The sequence below is a fragment of the Sylvia atricapilla genome, chromosome 1 (assembly GCF_009819655.1).
Source record: "Sylvia atricapilla isolate bSylAtr1 chromosome 1, bSylAtr1.pri, whole genome shotgun sequence".
In the NCBI taxonomy this organism is placed as follows: Eukaryota; Metazoa; Chordata; class Aves; order Passeriformes; family Sylviidae; genus Sylvia; species Sylvia atricapilla.
In genome coordinates, this window is record NC_089140.1 from 99,848,369 (window position 1) to 99,866,869 (window position 18,501).

Genomic DNA, 18,501 nt, shown 5'->3' on the forward strand with positions numbered 1-18,501 from the left:
AAACTGTCATGGAAAATTACCGTTGAATTTTTTTTTGGCAGTAAGAGTGGTAAAAATGCTGCACAGATGAGTATCTAGTTGAATGGTTCTGAAGTCTGGGAAAATCTGCATTTATGTTAAGAATCAGCAGCTGAAATAGTTTTTTAAGGCTTCGTCAGTTTACCAGAGAAGCACTTCATCCTGCTTGCAAACACAGACTATTCTATGACTTATGGTGATTTTTTTTTTCCTCTAGTGCTAATGAAGGGAGTGTGACCCTTAGGCTACATTTATGAGTTACTGCTTTTTCAGTCGTGTCAGCTGAAGAGAGAAGAAATTTCTACTCTCAGCCAGTATAGCTAAATCCAGTATAAATAAATTGGCTTGAGGGGGCCATATGAAAGCAAATTCATTTCAGTCTTGGTAGATGCATGTGAGTGCATCAACAGTACTGTTAATATCCTTTCAGAAATGTAGTAAATTCCCAGTGGAGGGAGTCCACAAGTGACTGTGGACAGCTTTGGGAAATCTGCTAAGTGTATAGCTGGTCTCAGGGTACAGAGGCATATGGAATGGTTAATAATTACCATAATGCAGTGTGTATTGAAGTGTTGTAAGTCAGTCGCTTGCACCAGCTAGGATACTGTCTGGGTGCATGAAAGACTTGTTATTCCCCCTTCCCATCCATGCACATGCATTCATGACAATACTATTGGGTTTTAAAATCCTGGTGTAAATAGGAATAAATAGTTTAGTTTAATAATAAAAAAGCACCCCAGAGTTTGAGTGCTTTTCCTTGAGGAACAGCTTTCATGGAAGTTTATCAAAGGAGCTGCAAGATAAGCTTCTTGCTGTTATTTCAGAAATTCCAATTTTATCTTTCTTGTTTTGGTCTGGGCTGATTTATTTGTTTTCTATGCTTCAGGATTTGTTTGGGACTTTTGCTAAAAGGATGTTCATAGGATCTCAGCACTGCCGTGAGGTGCAGCAGTGAGTACTTGGTGCTCCTCAGAGGATCTGGGGGAGAACTTGGCTCCTGTTCTCTTAGACCATAGGAGATGCAATCCAGATGTTTTAAGCTATCAGTGATTGCAGACATGGTGGCCTACTGTATGCACTGCATTGCTATAGGTTTAAAATTAGTACTTTTTAACGAAGTAGTCTTTTTTTTTAAAGTAATGTCTTTTTAAACCATGTGATTTTTCTTCCCCTATCTTGACTACATTTCTCTGAATTAATCTTGTATCATCTTGTATCATAAAGATACATTGTTTTAGTCACCTGTCATTTGATTTCACAGAAGTAGCTCCTAATATTAATAAATCTGCTAATAATCCTAGCAGTTAAATAACATTCTTAGTAATTTTTTTCCTGTTTCTAGTTTGTAGCAATCACGTGAGTGTTACCATTTTAAACACCAAAAAGTGTATTATGTGGATCTGAAAGTGAATGAACCAGAGGTACCAGTCCTTTTGAAAAGATAATATGCGATGCAAGAGCCTTTTTAAGTCACTTTTCTGCATTTGGTTTTGAAGTCAGACACCAGTGCTAAGCATTAGCTTACTTTGGCAACAGTTCAAAAGGAAAGTAAACAACTTTCACTCTGTTAGGTGGTTGTTCCCTATTCATTCAGGATGTGTTTAACCTTTAGTTTCAAAGGGAAGGTGACCAGTTCTGTATGAAAAATCAGGTCTTTTCTGTGCAGGTGACTCTTCCAGAGCTGAGTGTTTTGCATGCCGTTCACATTTGTAATATGAAGTCAGTGTGATCACTCCTCTGTGCAAACATTGTGCCAGCCAGTTGGCTGAGCTTCCTTGGGCTTGTCAGCCAGTCTGATAAAATAGTCCTTCCAGTTATGGGTACAAATCACAGGCTTTTCCAGGCTATTCCAGCAAATCCTTCCTAATCATCACCTGAACATGTGCTGTTGGAGTCCACACTGTCAAGCAAATGCATCCTGTTCTAATTTTTGAGTACATGAGGTCTCACAACTGTGTCGTGTTTTGTAGGCTCTACGCTATTGGGTCCAAAGCTGCAAATTCTAAACCAGCAATGAGGCTGAAAAGCTAAGACAAAAAATGTAAAATTTTGTATCTGTGTGTTTTGAAATTAAAGATTTGGGTAGATCTCCTTTCAAATGGATGGATTTCTGTGAGACAGTTAACTTTCTTGAATAATTTTTTTTTCCAGCAGGAAATCATCCTGTCAGGATTCCTTCACCCTACTTTGATAAGGATTATTAATACAAAATAATAAATTTGCTGCTTTTAGTGACATGATACTTTCCTAATGCACTGTGAAATTTCAGTCTTTTTTTGCTAAGCTGTCAGGCCACTTTGGTATAAAACTGTTTTGTGCTTTAGAAAATTGAGATGCAATTTAATGAAACAGTTCAGAAACTTAATTTTTTTTATTATGCAAATTCCAAAGGGATGTTTCTGAACTCAGAGGAAATGCAAAAATTGACAAGTGGGACTTACAAAAATAGTACAGTAATGTTTTAACTTTAATTTGCTTGAATTTCATATTTCTGTTGAACTCTTTGAAATCCCAGAAGTATCAGATGAAACAGTGTTTTTTTCCCCAGTTTATGAATTAATGCTGCCTATTCTCTTGAAATAACTATTTGCTACCGCTTAATTTAAGCCAACATGTTCTCATGTTCCCTCCATGGCTAAACATCAATCATATGATTTAAATAATGAAGCCAGGCATTAAAGACACCTCTTTTTAAAAGCCAGTATTGTAAAGGATCCAAATAAAAAGGGTAGGGCCTACTTGTTGTTAATACCATGATGCATATATAATAAAAGCATTATTGAAATATGTGATTCAAGTAAGACAAGCAATACTTGGCAATAACTCAAAAAAGAGAAGTGACTCAACTTTTTAGTTTTGTTCTTCTGTCGTCTCTTTATCTGAAAACTTTTTTTTTTTCTCTTACAGATAAATCAGGCCCTTTACACTGCACAGAAATGGAGGTAAGAGAAGTATTTTGTGTTCTCTGTGAATGCTGTTTTAGCTCAGCTCTTTTTCATTAGCTTATAGTGTAGATGTAGTAAACTTAGAGTGTGGAGTTATCATTGCAAAGTTGTACTGTTTATTGTATTTATGACTTTCACTGGCAGCTGATAAGCATGTCTTAACATGGGATATTTGATCTCATGTTCAAAAATACAGGAAAGAGAGGCTTTGTGGTTTTCCAAAACCAAGATTAAAGATTTGTGATGAGCCAATGTAATCTCATTTGATATTAATCTCTTTAAAACATATGTGTATTTTAAAGAATATTTAATGTAGGTAATTTCTGTTGGATAAATTATTCAGTTATACTTACTTCAGAAAAGACTAACTGGTCATGAAATAAATACTTAGAGTTTAGGGAATGGACTAGTGATTTTTGACAACCTGAGGATTTGGATGGAAGCAGAGAATACAAGTGATCTCAGGGTCATTTGTTCATTTAAAAGCATCCTGATTTCAGATGTTTTTGATATGACCTTTAATTTATCACTTGATAATGTTTTGAAGTCCAAGAAATATTGTTGTATGTCTTGTTGGGGTAGCAATAGAAACACGAATCTATTTAAATCTGCTTGATTTTCATCTTGATCGTTATTTGAATCTGTATTTTTGATACTAAAGTGTGATTAGGGTTGAAATTGTTTTATATGTCAGATTCATAGATTTAACCCAAGACTGAATGCAAAACTAAGTAGAACATCTAGCTGAACAAGATGTAGACTCACAGTCTAATTTTCATTATCATACAGAGTAAATAGTATAGTCTACTCAAATAAACTTTTCCAGCAATAAATACATTTTCTGTGTCCTTTTCAGGGCAGCCTTTTCTCACTGCCTTTGAACTTTCTTTGAAATGTAAAACTGAGTTTTCACTTCGGCTGTTCCATCCGTACCTCAGGCTGAGCCTGGAGATGGGACAAGTGGTGGAGCATCTTAATTGGCAGCTTGTCAGCTTTCTCATCAATAATATATGTGAAAGTGACAAAGTACTGCTACCAAGTGGTATATTCATAGATAAACTGTGCATGATGATGGCTGGTTATAAAGACAAAATGAAAGGTCAGCTAATTCAACTACAGATAGTAAAAAGCTAAGGCTATCCAGGTTTTTTCAAGTATTAATAATAATAATAAAACCAGAAATGTTCTTTCTGCAGGATACAGTGTAAGGAGTAATTTGTAACAGATGGAAGTACAGAGATTGGAACTAGGCATGTTTTGTTGCTTTGTGTGGTTTGGTTTAAACAAATGCGTCCTGTATTTGTTTCAGGATTTGCAAAATCTCAGTTCACAAATCTAGTGCCTTATTTACAAATTATAACCTAGTGTATCATATGCTTTGAATAGTAAGTATGTTTTTGCTTTGTGTTTTTTGAGAGGAAGGCAATCAAAGGCCCTAACACTAAAAATACAGATAATAAACCACTGCTAAAATGTTTTTAACAAAACATAAAATACTTCATTTTGGGAAAGTAGAAGTGTTTTTGCTTCAAATGAAAATGTCTAGTGAAAGTCAGTTTGATATGCTATATTTCATCTTCCATCAGAAAAGAGTTTTCTAATTTTGATCTTCTAAAAGTATATTTGTTGATAGTTGAAAAGCAGATTGGAACTTCCTATGAGATAGAGGCTTCATTTTAAAATGTCTCTAATAAGCAGCACTGTGACCATTAGCATATTGACTCTTCTCTTTATGTTTGTCGTTTTGAAGGAGGCTGTGAAGGAGTCAGTAGCTTTTTCCTTTCTCCAAAATTCCTTTGGGGTTGCAGTGTTAGACTTGAAGTTGATGATGTTTGTGTTTTTCAGAAATAGGAATTCAGCAGAGACAGCTCATCTCACTTTTTTTTTTTATTCCTGTGGAAGAGAGTGTGGCCTAAATGAACATCCTAGGATATGTGGGAGACTTCTTAAAATCTTAGCGAATAACAGTCATAACCTTTTTTTTTTTTCCAAACATCCTGTAAACTACCCCAGCTTGGGACATGTTTTATTTCAAGCCAGCAATATGAGTGGTGTGTCAGGTTCAGAGTCCAGGTGCCATAGCCATAACAGGAGGATGGGAGTAAGGAATAAAGTGACCTTGTTTAATCTGCACCTGCCTATATCTCTGTTATGTACATAATGATAGCGCTCCTTAGTCATCTCAGCCGAGGTGGTGAAATTATATAAAATATGCCAGCCTCATTTGTAAATATTTAGTGCTCATATAGAAAGTATTCTGTGAATGCAAAGTGATTCATATGTAGGAGGGTTTAATTGCCATCTATTTGAAAAGACCCACCTAAGTGAGCACAGGCGTGTTGTGTGTGATTAATGCAGTTAACCAGGACGTGCGCTGACACAGAGACACACGCAACCCCTCACGTTGTTTTAAGAGTCAGAAGGGAATTAAATGGCTTGTCCCAAACAATGGTGAATAAATTACTTGACACCATTCAGTCTGAGTCAAATCACAGAAGGAATCAATTGTAGAAATGTTTCGGGGAGCCTCTGCGCTGTCTATGCAAATTTTATTCATGAGCTCTCAGTAGCTATTAAAAATCTTAACATACAATGGAAATCACAGTGCTTGTCTATGGAGGTAATTCTTTTTAACCTTTTCGTTGGAAACTTGAAGCATTTGACTGTATTTTAGATAATAATTCAGGGGAATAAATATACAGGTTATAAGAATACAGTGTTCACTGTCGTACAGGTGAGAAAATACCTGTTAGTTCAGTGTATTGATGCAAATAAAATTAACCACTTCTCTCATGCAGATGAAAATGAGAAACAGGTATTTAATAGCACAGAATGTTAGGATTTCAAAAGAGGTGTCATAATTTTGCATTAAAAGCTATGCCACGCCTGTATTAAAATCTGTTACCTGCTCATAATTCAAGCAGTGTAAAATGTGTATTTAGCATATGGTAATATCTAGGGTTCATATTTTTATCCTTGTTGAGTGTAAACAAAAGTAACATTCTGATTGAAGAGTAATTGCTGCAGCAAACAATCCTTGTCATGCACACTAATAATCACTTTGTTCTCCTTCCTGAGCATTAACCTTATGGTGACAAGGGAGAAGAAATGTCACTGCACAGAGGACAGGCAAAAATGTTTGAGAATAATTTCTTTTAGTAAAATATGAATGCGTGTGACTTCTATCAAAATAAGTTTTCATTATGTACTGAAAAAATAAATTTCTGTGTGAATACTTGGTTACAAATCTGGTAATTCTATAAAAGCTTTTGATTCCATATGCTTTTAAGAGGAAAATTAGCAAGAGCTCAGAATTGCCTTCTAGAAACCAAAGCAGAATCATGCATCTTTTCTTGCAAGCATTAATTTGTGCTTGAGCATTATGTGGCAGTTCTGATAAGTGAAGCACTCATCCTTTGCTGATGGAATTATCTCGCAGAGAAGCTGCACTCCAGCCTTTGAGGGACCTGTTATTTTAGATACCTGAAAGCCCATTATGCTGGTTCATTGATGTGGGGGTTCTGTGGCAGTCAGTCTGACCTCCTGATTTTCCTGAAATACTCCATAGGCCCGAAGAAGCAGCTTAACAGACACGTAATTAAATAGCAAACACACAAAAAAAGTAGAGTTCAGGTTTTGATCTTTAGTGTTTTGTAATGAGCTGCTTTGCTGCCTTTTTTTTTTTTTTTTTTTTTTTTTAAATAAGTTTCTAGCAGACCAGGAGGAGATTGATCTTGGGGAAAAATGGATTTCTGAGGCTTACTTGCTGTAAGCTTGACACATTGCCCTTTTCATTCATCAGTTTCATGGGAATATGCAGCAAATATTGGGCTGGAGAACTAATAATGTATTTGACTAAGCTGATTTAGTGATAGTCAAATCCTGCCATCTGTCCAGAGTTCTCTAAGAGAATTTGGCTGTTTCTTGTAAAGGCTCTGTAATTTTGCAGTATATTATGTGCCTTTATTAATCTCCACGCCCTGAAGTCACACAGGATTTATGATGAAATCTCCATTCCAGTGATACCACTGATAAACCTTTCAATCAACTGGGGAAGAGTCCAGAGGCAGTTTCACCCTTTGGTCTTCTGACAATTTCAGATAATGGATGGTGGAAGACTAGGTCTTAGAGTAACTTGGGCCATTCCAGGGAACATTTTGCCTGCAAAACTCATAAAAATAGAGCATAGAGCATTAAGTTAAGTGGTGCTGGTGTTTATTTGGTGTTTTGAGGGTTTTCATGGTTTGGGGGGTTTGTTTTCAGTGGAGTTTTTTTGGGTTTTGGTAACTACAGAATTCCCTTTTTTTCTACGGGATGAGATGGAAAAGTCTGCTACTAGAGATTATATGACTCTGAAAGAGGACTCAGAGTTTTGGAAGTATGAGGTAATTTTTATAGCTCTTTACTTTTTGCAGAACCCTTCCTATATAAATGCTATTAAATTGTGCTTGAGAAGATACCCATCTACTCAGAGACATGCTGGCATACCTATGGCAGCAATCATATGTACTCACTGATAGCTATCATAATAATTAGCTTTAAGGTGCTGTTTTTTGGGTAAACCAATGCCAGTGGATGTGCTTGCCTGTCTGTTCAGACCAAGAGACTAATTTGATTGCTCATTCAAACTGCTAGAAAAAATTAAGCTTTAGATGTTTGCATGCCGACATTTTAACAGCCCTGTGTGTTGTCCTTGGTCTGTATAATAAAGAACAAATTTTGAGTATCGGTATGAAATAAGAATGCTGTCTCCTACATTTTTTTTTCTGCTAAATCTCTTGAAGCCTTCGGAGATCGTATAACATTTTTCTATGAACTCTGGCACTTACCAATTTTCTGTTAGAGATGCTGTGTTTTCCTACCTCTGCTAATTTCCAAAACGTTAATGGTCAAAGCACAATAACCTAAGGAGTATGCATTCTGTGGATGAATGAGAGTGGATAATAGTGTGGTTGCATGGAGGGAGTTCTTTATTGCTTGAAGGATTTTGCCTAGGGCAGTGCTGAAACTGAGGAGAAATACACCCTGAAGTTCAGTAAGTTCAGTTTCAATGATAAGCTTGACCTGATAGCATTAGCTTTTGGATCTGTAGGGGACAAACTCCAACTCAACACCTATTCCTGAGTGTCTCTATTCACTCAGAAGTTCAATGTCCACAATATAAGAAGTGCAGGAGATACACAGGTGATGAGAATAAAATGTATAAAATGTAGATTAAATGACAGATGAAAAGCACTTCAGTCTCTGAAGATCTCCTGTTGTTTACAGCTCTTCTTTCCCTGCACCACTTCAGTCCACGCAGTGCTTACACTTGCACTGATGAATTTAGGAGTACTTAGTAGGTTCAGTTTGGTATTTCATTTTTTTGGAAGCCAAGGGAAATGAGACTTCAGCGCATTTGCATTTTTTTTTCAGATGAACAAGGAGCACTTTAGTGGGCTGGTTGAGTATCTTAATATAATACTACATTCATTTTGTGCTGCATCTTTTCTTCCATATTCTACTTTTACTATTGTAGGACTTGAGTAACTTCCTTTGACTGAAGTGGATATTAACTGTGTTTCATGAAGAATATTGTGTTGTTTTTTTTTTTTTTTTAATAAAATTTTATGATCTTACTGGATTATTAAATCATCTTAAGATAGAAAGTTGTTCAGACTTTTTGTGTCTGTGTGTTTCTAATTGATGTCTAATTTTTTTCACATTTCTGTGTGACTGGGTTTAGAGGCTCTCTAACATAAAGTTTCTTGAAAATCTAAGAAGCATTATTTCAACAATAACATGGATTACTGGCCATGGCTAATTTTAATGTAGCTAAGATAGCCTAATTGCTTGTTAATCAATTTTGAATTTGGTCAGTGGTCGAAGAAGACAGGTACTCAAGGGAACTAAACACTTGATTTTACTTCAGCAGTCCAGTTACCAAGCACTGGTTTCCCAGTTTAAAAGCAAATGTTGTTTTAAATTTAGCCATTAAGAACATGAAATAAGGATTGAAAGATGGTATCAGTAAGTTTGTTTTCAAAATGTGAAGAGATTTAAAGTGAGAAAAATAGTTCTTTATTAATAAGGTGAACTCAGAGTGCTCCCACCTCCTTTAATACCTCTGCGCTCTTCTTTCAAATGGTAACTTATTGAGTCATTCTAACATTCCTTCTTTGAATGTGCTTAGAAATATTGATCTAGTTTATCTAAACAATTCTCGTATGAAGTAGATAATGTTTTAACATTTACATTCTTGTTAGTCACTTTATACTTCAGAACCCTAGCAATTTATACTTGGGAAAATAACAAATCCTTAGGAAAGGCTTTTTTTTAAATGCAGCTTTAGCAAACCTAATGCAGATGTGGAATTTTTAATGAAGAAATAGACAGTGTCATTAATCTTTGTTTGGTCTTCAATCTCTCTTGGTGCCTTCTGTTATTTTGTCTCTGCTGGAAACGAGAAGAACTGCTGTTCTCTGGTTGTGAACATGAAGAAGCTTCATTTATTGCAAGAGAAGGGAGGAGAAATGTGGTGTCCCTCACAGGATTTCTAAAGGTTACTCAGGGAAAGTACTAAGAGCAAAGCTTAATGGGAATTTTAGTAAGAGATACATTTTCAGCAGGTCAGTAACAGGGCAAGTCATGGTGCTTGGTTCAGAAATTCCCTGTAACACAGTCTTCAAGCATTCAAATATCATATGGCTTATTCTTGCATACAATGAGATCAGCAGAAAACAATCTGGTAAAAATAACATGGGTTTTTTTGTTAGTTTCTAGGTTTTAGTTAATACATACCTAAAGAACTATATTTTTTCTTTGCACTTCTATGAGTAGATGTTTTTCTTCACACAAACGTTTAACATGTAGCTTTTTATCTAAATCACTTGACCTGAGAAGTTGAGGCATTAAACAAAGCAAGATTTGCAGTCGAGGCGTGAGAGTGTGCAGCACTGTGTGCTTTCTTTGGCAGAGAGGGTCCTGAGTTGGTCTTGGGGCTCACTGAGGCAAAAGGGGGTTTTGTTAGTTTTGTACTTCCTTTTGTTTGACTCGACACAGTGCAATTCATTTGAGCTTTTGTTCCAGAGTGAACCTTATAGCAACTGGTAAGTTTCTGTGCTCCTCATGACCTACCAGTGTGAACATTTTCATCTTGAGCTGTTTGATTTTGTCTGCCAGTTACATGTCTGTAATGTCAATCATGGGAAGACAAAGCAAGCTCCAAGATTTCTTCTTAATAGCATGAAGAAAAGAAAGATGTTCCATCCTGAACTGTTGGATTAGCCTTCAGTGTTGCTGTGTGCTGTAGCAGGTGAAGCAAAATACTTTTATTTACCAAAAGGAAATGCAGAGGGTAAATTAAACACACGGGTAAAATTAGACTAAATTCGAAATGTGTATTTCATCATGTTCTTTCTTCTATTAACTAGTGGTAATTATGAAGCACCTGTAATGCTTTTAGTACTTCACCCTCAGCAAGAAGTGAAGGTTAAATAATTAACTAGGACAAGGCAAGCTGTTCACACTTAGTAGATTAACTCCTGCTTCATTTAAGAAAGTAGGGGTACTCTGTTAAATTGACAAGTTTTTCTGTTCTATCTATTCATCTCTAAGCTTGAAACACTCTTGTCCAAGTCTCCCAAGTCTGTCCAAGTCACAGTTTCTCACCTGTATTGTACCTTTACTTCCAAGTGTCCCTCTCCTGCTTTCTTCCAAAATCTTTTATAGTTCATTCATTAACTTCCTTTATTTCTGTTTCTCCTTAACCAAAAAGTTAATCATCTGCTTTTGCAGGTGTGTGTTACTGCCTCTGTGCGATATTTGATGATTCTCAGTGTTGCTGAGATGATTCTCTGCTCCAAATGTGTGCTTTTCACAGATCTCTGCTTTTCTGCTTGTTTCTTCTGTTGGTCCTAGTGGATGATGTACTGCTATCTGAATTAATTATTTTTCTGCTGTATATTTCTCATTGTGTCTTTATCTTCCTCTGTTATCTGGACCTATGATACTAGTGTTATCTTCAGCTCGCATCCTTTCCTTTCCTCCAGCTGCATGCCAAATCCTTAATTGCTGTCTGCTGAAAGCACCCTTCTCTTCACTGTTGCCAAGATGATAATTCAGGCTTTGTGTTTTTTGTATTGCGTTGTCTTGGCTAATGCAAACTGCCTGCCACCTACTCCTTTCTTGGCAATGATAGGAGTTATTTCTTCAAAGTTTTTCGAAAGACTCTCCTCTGGCTGCATTGTGGTTTTGGGATTGCCATATATTGCTTTTTGCTTCACCTGTGACCTACCCATTCAGACTGTCTTCTTTCTTCTGTTGCAGATCTGAAGCAAACACTGCATAGTAAACAAGTTGCTCCATCTGGTCTGTTTGTTTAGGAAGATGTGCCATGCCTTGTTTGCTTTGAAGGGAAGCTCTTAAAAATGTTTCAGGGAACACAGATGAGAAAAACACACATGTATCCTTCGACTACATATTTCAAACTCCTTCCCTCTTTAGTGATTGTGAATCAATACTATCTTTTGAGTATACTTTTCTCGGAGAGGAGCGATTCCTCACCCGAGATTTAGGTGGTTTAAAGTCCTTGGCCCTCTAAAAGCCACGAGTCACATCGGTATAAAAAAAGCAGAGTCTTCAAGGTCTGTTTTCAGGTTTCTCGTGTTGTTTATTATTTGGTATCTCAAAATTTTCTCTGCTCCCAGCTGAGTTCTGTACAGCAGCTGGGACACGAGGCGACTGCCCCACAGATGGGATGTCCCCTAACATTTATACAGATAACTATGTGTCGGTTATTTACTATTTTGTGCCAATGGCCAATGCCCACACTAAAAGTGTCATTTCTACTTTGATCCAATCCACTCTAACTACTTCGTGCCATCACCAGCCCAAAAGATGGAGGGCGAGGAAGAAGGAGAAGTACATGAGGTACCACCCAATTTCCGCCATCTTGTCCCCATTTACCTCTATTCTATAAACTCTAAAACTACTGAATTCTGTATCGTCTACTGTACTGAGCTACTGTTTTCACATCCCAGTGCATCTCAGATTACATTTTTTCTCAGCATGTTGCCTTTCCTTAAATATTTGAGTATTTCACTTGTATTCTCAGAGAGAAAGCTCTATGCAATTCTTATGTCTTCTAGAAATGTATCATGTCACTGGGAATGGAGAAAATAAATATGGTTGAATATCATGAAAACAGTCATGTAATTGTAGTCTGTGGTCCTCGGCCACCATTTTGCCTTGAATTTTCCAAAGAGCTGTTCTGCGTTATAATTTTGTATTGCTTGCTATTGGTGTTTGCTTTAAATCTACAACTAGTAAGGTATATAGAAAAATAGTTCTTTTCCCTTTTCTTCTTTTTTTTTATCTGTCTGTACAATGACAGTAATAATGTCCACAATGAATTTCATTGGCCAGAATAATAATATCCAGCATTACTTTATAATAATAGTTTTAGCTTTCATTGTCCAACTGAATGTACTCAAGGACTTTTCCTGGAATTTTTTTTTAATAAACAAAATTTTTATTATAGTGAATTTTTCTTCAAAATTCTGCCGGCTTCAAAATCTTGTCAGCTGTCATTCAGATCTGGTAGAGAGAATAGAGAGAACTAGTACTGAACCTGGCTAGCTTTATGCAGAGTCTGGTGCTTCCATTGCATAGCATAAAGGGTATTTGAACAGTAACACTGTGTGCTTATGGAGAATCAGCTGCATGGTTATGCCTGTAACATTTAAAGCATTGGCACTGGGAAAATGTGTTGGAATGCTATTTGTTTTTCATGTTTTGGACTCATTACTGGATGAGAAATAAAAAGTGAATCTGTAAAACATAGGAAAAGGTTGTTATATGAGAGACAGGAAGAAAAACATCCCATTGTGATGGGGAGAGTTTTACTACTTATTTAGAGGCATTATAGCATAATTATTTTTCAATTTCTAGTACTTCATTCTCTTACAGAAAGAAAATGTTTGCCTAAGAGTTAAGATCTCTTAGCCCTGGACTCCCAGATTTCTGGAGTGATGCCTGCCTGTAGCTCTTAGATCCCTCAGATGATTTCTATGTCTTGTTATGCTAGTTATATATGCAAAAGTAGTAGCTGACTTCACAGTTTAAAACCCAGACAAGGAGTAAACGAGGGCATGATGAACTTGTGGTTCTGTGAGTTGTCCCAGTGACTTAATTGTATGGACACTAAAGCAGACAAGATGAATTATTTTGGTGGGAGAAAAATCAATGTTCTCATTTTAGGGAAGAAAATTTGTGTTTGAAGACATCATGCAGATTGCCTGGTGTGCCATTTAGACTACATGGTGGAGACAGCATAGAATCTAGCTTGTTTAAGCCTTAATCACAAACCCCAAGATCTTTCTTCAGTTTTAAAAAACTACCCAAAATAACAAGCCCATTACTTTACTGCCAAGAAATTACTAATTCCCTCAAGAGACATTTCATCAAGATAATTCGGAATTTACTTTCAGGCTAGGCTATTCTTTGTTTCCTGTGTCAACTTCTTTAAGAAGTTTAAAATTCTATAGAAGTAGTAGCCTATTCTCTTTAAAAATAATTTTCTTATCTTTCAGGTTTATACATGTAGATGTTGCCATCCTAGTACAAAATCAGACTTTACTTTCTATTGTTCCCTTTCTGGAAATAGACAAACTGAGCTTTGTTCCTACACAGAAGACAAGCTTACCCCTAAATTTCTTGTTTACATTTCAGTCAGAAGAAGCATTTCAAAACAGATATAGAATGTTTGGAAAAGATAAAAATGAACAGTCTCACAGAAGGAAAAAAGCAAACATGGGGAATTTGAAATAGGAGTCATATTTAAGTGTGAATAAACGGATATTGTTCCAGTAATAAAGGATAGAAGCATCAAGAACTAATACAAAATAAGGAAACTTCTTTACTGCTGCATTTGGAAAGGCAGTGAAACAAATGAGGCCTATTGTCATTTAAATGTGGATTAAATAATATTTAGCTTTGGAGTGTGGTATTACGATAATAATAAGTAGTAGAACAAAGAACTTGAACAAAAAATTCGGTTAGAAGTGAGCAAGCTTGGGGTCCTAAAAATGAAATTTCATTTCACAAAATCTGCTTCAGAGGACTGGTATAATTTTTTTCTTGCACTTGTATCATGACCAAAGATATAGTGTGATATAGCCTGAACCTCACTGTAGGTTTGTAGTGTGAAACAATATTTTTGTGTTGTTCTAGCATTTGAAATGTCATATGGAAACATGAAGTGTCAGACTAATAAGATTCCATGCACTTTCCTGTCAGTGGCTTGTCCTTTTGTTTTTTGGAAAAGATGGCTTGTATGTGTACGGAGATCCTGGTTCTTCAATCTTAAGCCTGTGTGAATATCTACATAAATGGATTTTAGCAGACAGTGGGCACTGCAGCAGATACACATACACAGCATTTCCTGGCATGGAAACTTGAACATTATGCATTAACAGACAATTGCATTTGTATTTTTGTTGTGTTGTTGTTCACCACTGATAGAATTTGTGTGACACTGGGGGTTATGTTTGACATGGTGTATTACAGATTTTATAAAGTGACTATGAAAACAAGTTTTTGAAAAGCTTTCTGAATAGATGATAGAAAAATGTTGGTTGCCATGCTTTTCCCCTGTTTAATGGCTGCAGGAGCAAAGATCTAGTTAAGATCTTGCTAATGTCGACTTAGGAGCATGCCCATACCTCTCAGTCACCCAGTACAACAGGAACTATATATTACTATTTTATTGTTTGTTCTGCTGAAATTATATTGACTCACTTCTACTCTTTTACATTTCTTTCTCCCTTATAATAATTATTTTCTAATTACTTTGCTTGTCACCTCTTAGTGCCAGACCTTTTTAGCTCCTCCCTGAATGAGGATCCCAATCTGCCCCTTTTTGTTTTGTGCTTTTTAAAAAAAATTCTTTTAAATTGCTGCAATCTGCCTTCAGAGAACAGACTCCTCAAAGCATTCTTCTTGTCATCCACCCACACATGGAGTATCTCTGCTACTCCAGAGAGTTCCAGTAACGAAGAGTAGAGCTGTCAGTGGATTCAAATTCCACAAACAGAGGAAGCAAAGCCCACATCTGCAGAATCCTTTCTTGTAAAGATGATGGGTGGCTATTTAAGCCCTGTTGGCCCCGTTTGTGTTTCAAGCTAATTCCATTGTCCCTGTCTTGACTCAGTTCTGCCATGGCCCCAGGGGCTGCAAATGGCAGGAGTTCTGAGCATTGTAGTGCAGGATTTTGTATGCAGATCTTATGAGAGTATCGTGAGCTAAAACAAGTCTGAGCAAAAGAATCAGATATGAATACAGCAAAAGTTATCCTCAGCCACAAATCCTGCTAAATTCTGGTTGCCCTAAGCCTCGCAGGTGCTGCCATTGCACCTTCTGACAACACCTACAGCTGCAGAGAGTCCGGATTCTGAATGTGCAGTTGGCTCTTACAGGTGCTATAGCTACCTTAACACCTTGGGACTATCACTTGTTTTTGGCCTCTGACCTCCTGGACTCTGGTGGGCACTGTGTCCTCTTGACACTAAACTGGCGGAATAACTCATGCTGCCAGTCCATTTTAGAGATGTAGCTACTGCACAAAGTCTCTCATTTCCACGGTTTCTTCCATTACAGTGGCTGACTTAATGTCTTGCAGAATTTCTAGAGTCAAGAAAAACAGGCATTGTCCTTTTCCAGCCTGCAGTGCGTACTCCTAGGTCATAAGATGCTAAACAATCTGATTCTTGCATCATGAGACTGAAGGATGGAACATTTTACTGAATTTGTACCTTTGGCAATAGGCAATATTCACTAGTGTTTCTTTCAGTGAAGTTGGTTTTCCTGTTAATCACAATGTTAGTTATGAGAAGACATTGAAGATCCTATGACAACTGTTGCTGTACAGACAAGTTCTGTTTTTCTTGTGGATGTATGAAATTTATGAGCTTTATAAATTGCTCTGAATGTGAAAAAATGTCTTTTAACATTCATGGGTCTGAGCCCTCCATATTATCTCTCAGATTTTTTGTCTCCACTGTGGAGTGAGTAACTGAGGGGATTGCCCATCCCTACTCAAATCCTTTTGACATGGCTACTGTGTTATGCCAAGACAGAATCTATTAGCTGTGGTCATGTTGGGATTGCTGATTGCTGTGTATTTCATGAGCCTTAGCTGCATTAGAGTTGATGTTGGGAAGGTTTCCAGCACTGGGTTCTTCAGCACGGGCACCAGGAGCTTTGCAGCTTCATTAACTGTGTGGCATTGCTGACGACTCTGGCAGCAGTGCTGTTTGCCAGGGGCTGTGCAGGGCTCTGGGTCCTTGCATTCATGAAGGCCTCTGCTTTTTAATGCCTGTGTATTTATTTGTGAGACAGGGCTTGAAATCAGCCAAAGTTACAATGTTAGGGAATCGCAGAATAATATATTTAGAAGGGACATTTGAAGTGACCTCTGGTCATCTGGGTGGATGACCAACATGCTGAAGACAATACAAGCTTCAAGTTAAAGGTGGTTGATAAGGACCTTGCCTAGCTACATCCAGGGTTGGACATCCCACAACCTCTTCAGGAAATCTGCTCCTTGTTCACCACCCTCCTTGTGAAAAACACATATGCAGACAGCCACCCACCCAAACATAGAAAAATAACTTCTTAGTGGTAGCTGTAGTTACTTGAAAATGTAATTCATGGGTATGAGTGCATTTTTTCTGTCTTGTCTTTAATCTACCACCACTTGTTTTGAATTGCATGTTGAGAAATACTGAGGGCATGGAGGTTAGTGCTCAGAGCAGAGCATTGATGTGGCAGCACAACATGAAAGACAAAGGCACGAGCTGTCTTGGAGTACTGGTGAAGCTAGAGACAATGAGTGATCTTATTTAAACCTTGCATTATTATTATTTTCGGGATACAAGGCTCATATTTTATCATGCATAGCAAGCAAAAACACATAGAAGTCTTTGTATGTATTTATTTATATTTGTTTTTGTCATGGTGAAATAGCGCCCAAAAGAAAGCAGAGTGGACACATTGGTGTTTCCTGTGAGGAGCAGCATGGTTTGCTTTGCAGGCATGTGCAACAACATCAGAGATTACTGTATGTTGCACAAGGAAAAAATAAAGTGAGGCTTGGTAGCTTTTTGTTAAGTAGGTATGGTAAGCAGATATGTGCTCATTTTGAATATGTAAATATCTGGGGTGAGATGAAACAATTCCCCTTTAAGTGAAATGATGACTTCAGGAGTCATAGAACCTTGTGACTGATCACAAGTTTTAGAAGAGATTTCAGTTCACTGAACCTAATGTTACTTACATAAAGTTTGTTGTTACTTAGTGAGTCTTATGGATTGTAACATTCAAAATACCCAACGTGTTACCATAATGTAGCCATTTGCAAATGTTATGAAATGATCTTAAAAAAGACTGTTAGGCTGTCATTGGTATTAGGCAGCTAGATGTATTTCATTTTCTGATTTAGATTGTATCACAGTTTACCTGCAGTGAAGCAGTGATGAAATGCTTTCCAAGCAGTTGAGCCTGGACAGTTTCTGTGTAAACTAAGAGCTCTTTGTATATCCTAGATCTTTCTCCCTTCTTTGTGTACAGCCCTTTTTCTTCCCTGGATGTCCTGGGAAGACCAGGATGACCTGGATGTCCCAAATTTAGATAGATCTTTGACAGGGATTATTTGTATAGATTTTATGTACCTGAGATTATTTACTGTTTCTTACAGAAATGCAACTGCCTAACTACAAGTAACGCGTTATAAACCTTTTGCTCATATATATGCCTATACAAATAATTCCATTTTAAAATAAGAAGGCTTCAAGATAAGCAAGTATTTCCCAGATATTAGTAATGTTTTCTTAGCTGCTCATTTTGTTAAACCAGTCTAAACATATGCTGTTTGGACCACTTTGGGGGTTTGTTTGCTCATGTTGTCGTAATGAAATAATTGATGTAAAAAAGACTAAATCCCTTGTGTAAATCAATCCTTTTTATTGCTCCTTAAATGCTCTGAGTCAGGGTTATTTTAACTGTGCATTAGCCTCTTCAAGTATTTGATGGAAAGAAAGTTTGGTTGTTTTCCAGGCTCAGAGAGGAGAGAGAGGGAGTCTAACACTTGGGAGTCCTGAAATATTTTAGTAGCTTGGAACGCCCATGCTGGCTCTCGTGGGGAGATGAGGTGTCAGAGACAGCGCAGGGAGGTTTTAGGGAGGAGGTGGAATTGTTGCCCTGGCCTCACAGACTGCCAGCTGACTCACAGAGTGTCACTGGGGTGTGTAGGATGGTCAGAGGGCTAGCAGGAATGAGCCATCATGTTGGCTAAACCAGGTTAGTTTCTCTAAAGAGAGCCAGAGGTCCTTACAAAGGACAAATGGGGGGAGGATCCTGCTGTTTCAGCCCTTCTGTGTGCACTGTGGAGGATTGTGCCATCCAAAATGAGTCTGCCAGTGCAGGAGTCACAGTCACGTGATAGCCAAGCCTGGTTTGTGGATGTGGAAATCACATGCATGTTCATGTTCAGTATTTTCTG

At 37.3% G+C, this 18,501-nt stretch overlaps 1 protein-coding gene across 2 annotated transcripts in view; it reads left to right on the forward strand.

Moving 5' to 3' along the window:
• Positions 1 to 18,501, forward strand: part of SPIRE1 (spire type actin nucleation factor 1) — a 128,352-nt gene that overhangs the window by 9,299 nt on the left and 100,552 nt on the right. For both annotated transcript variants that reach the window (XM_066328797.1, XM_066328803.1), the window contains exon 2: positions 2,926 to 2,960. In XM_066328797.1, the coding sequence (XP_066184894.1) occupies positions 2,926 to 2,960 (35 nt within the window). The remainder of the gene's footprint in view (positions 1 to 2,925; positions 2,961 to 18,501) is intronic.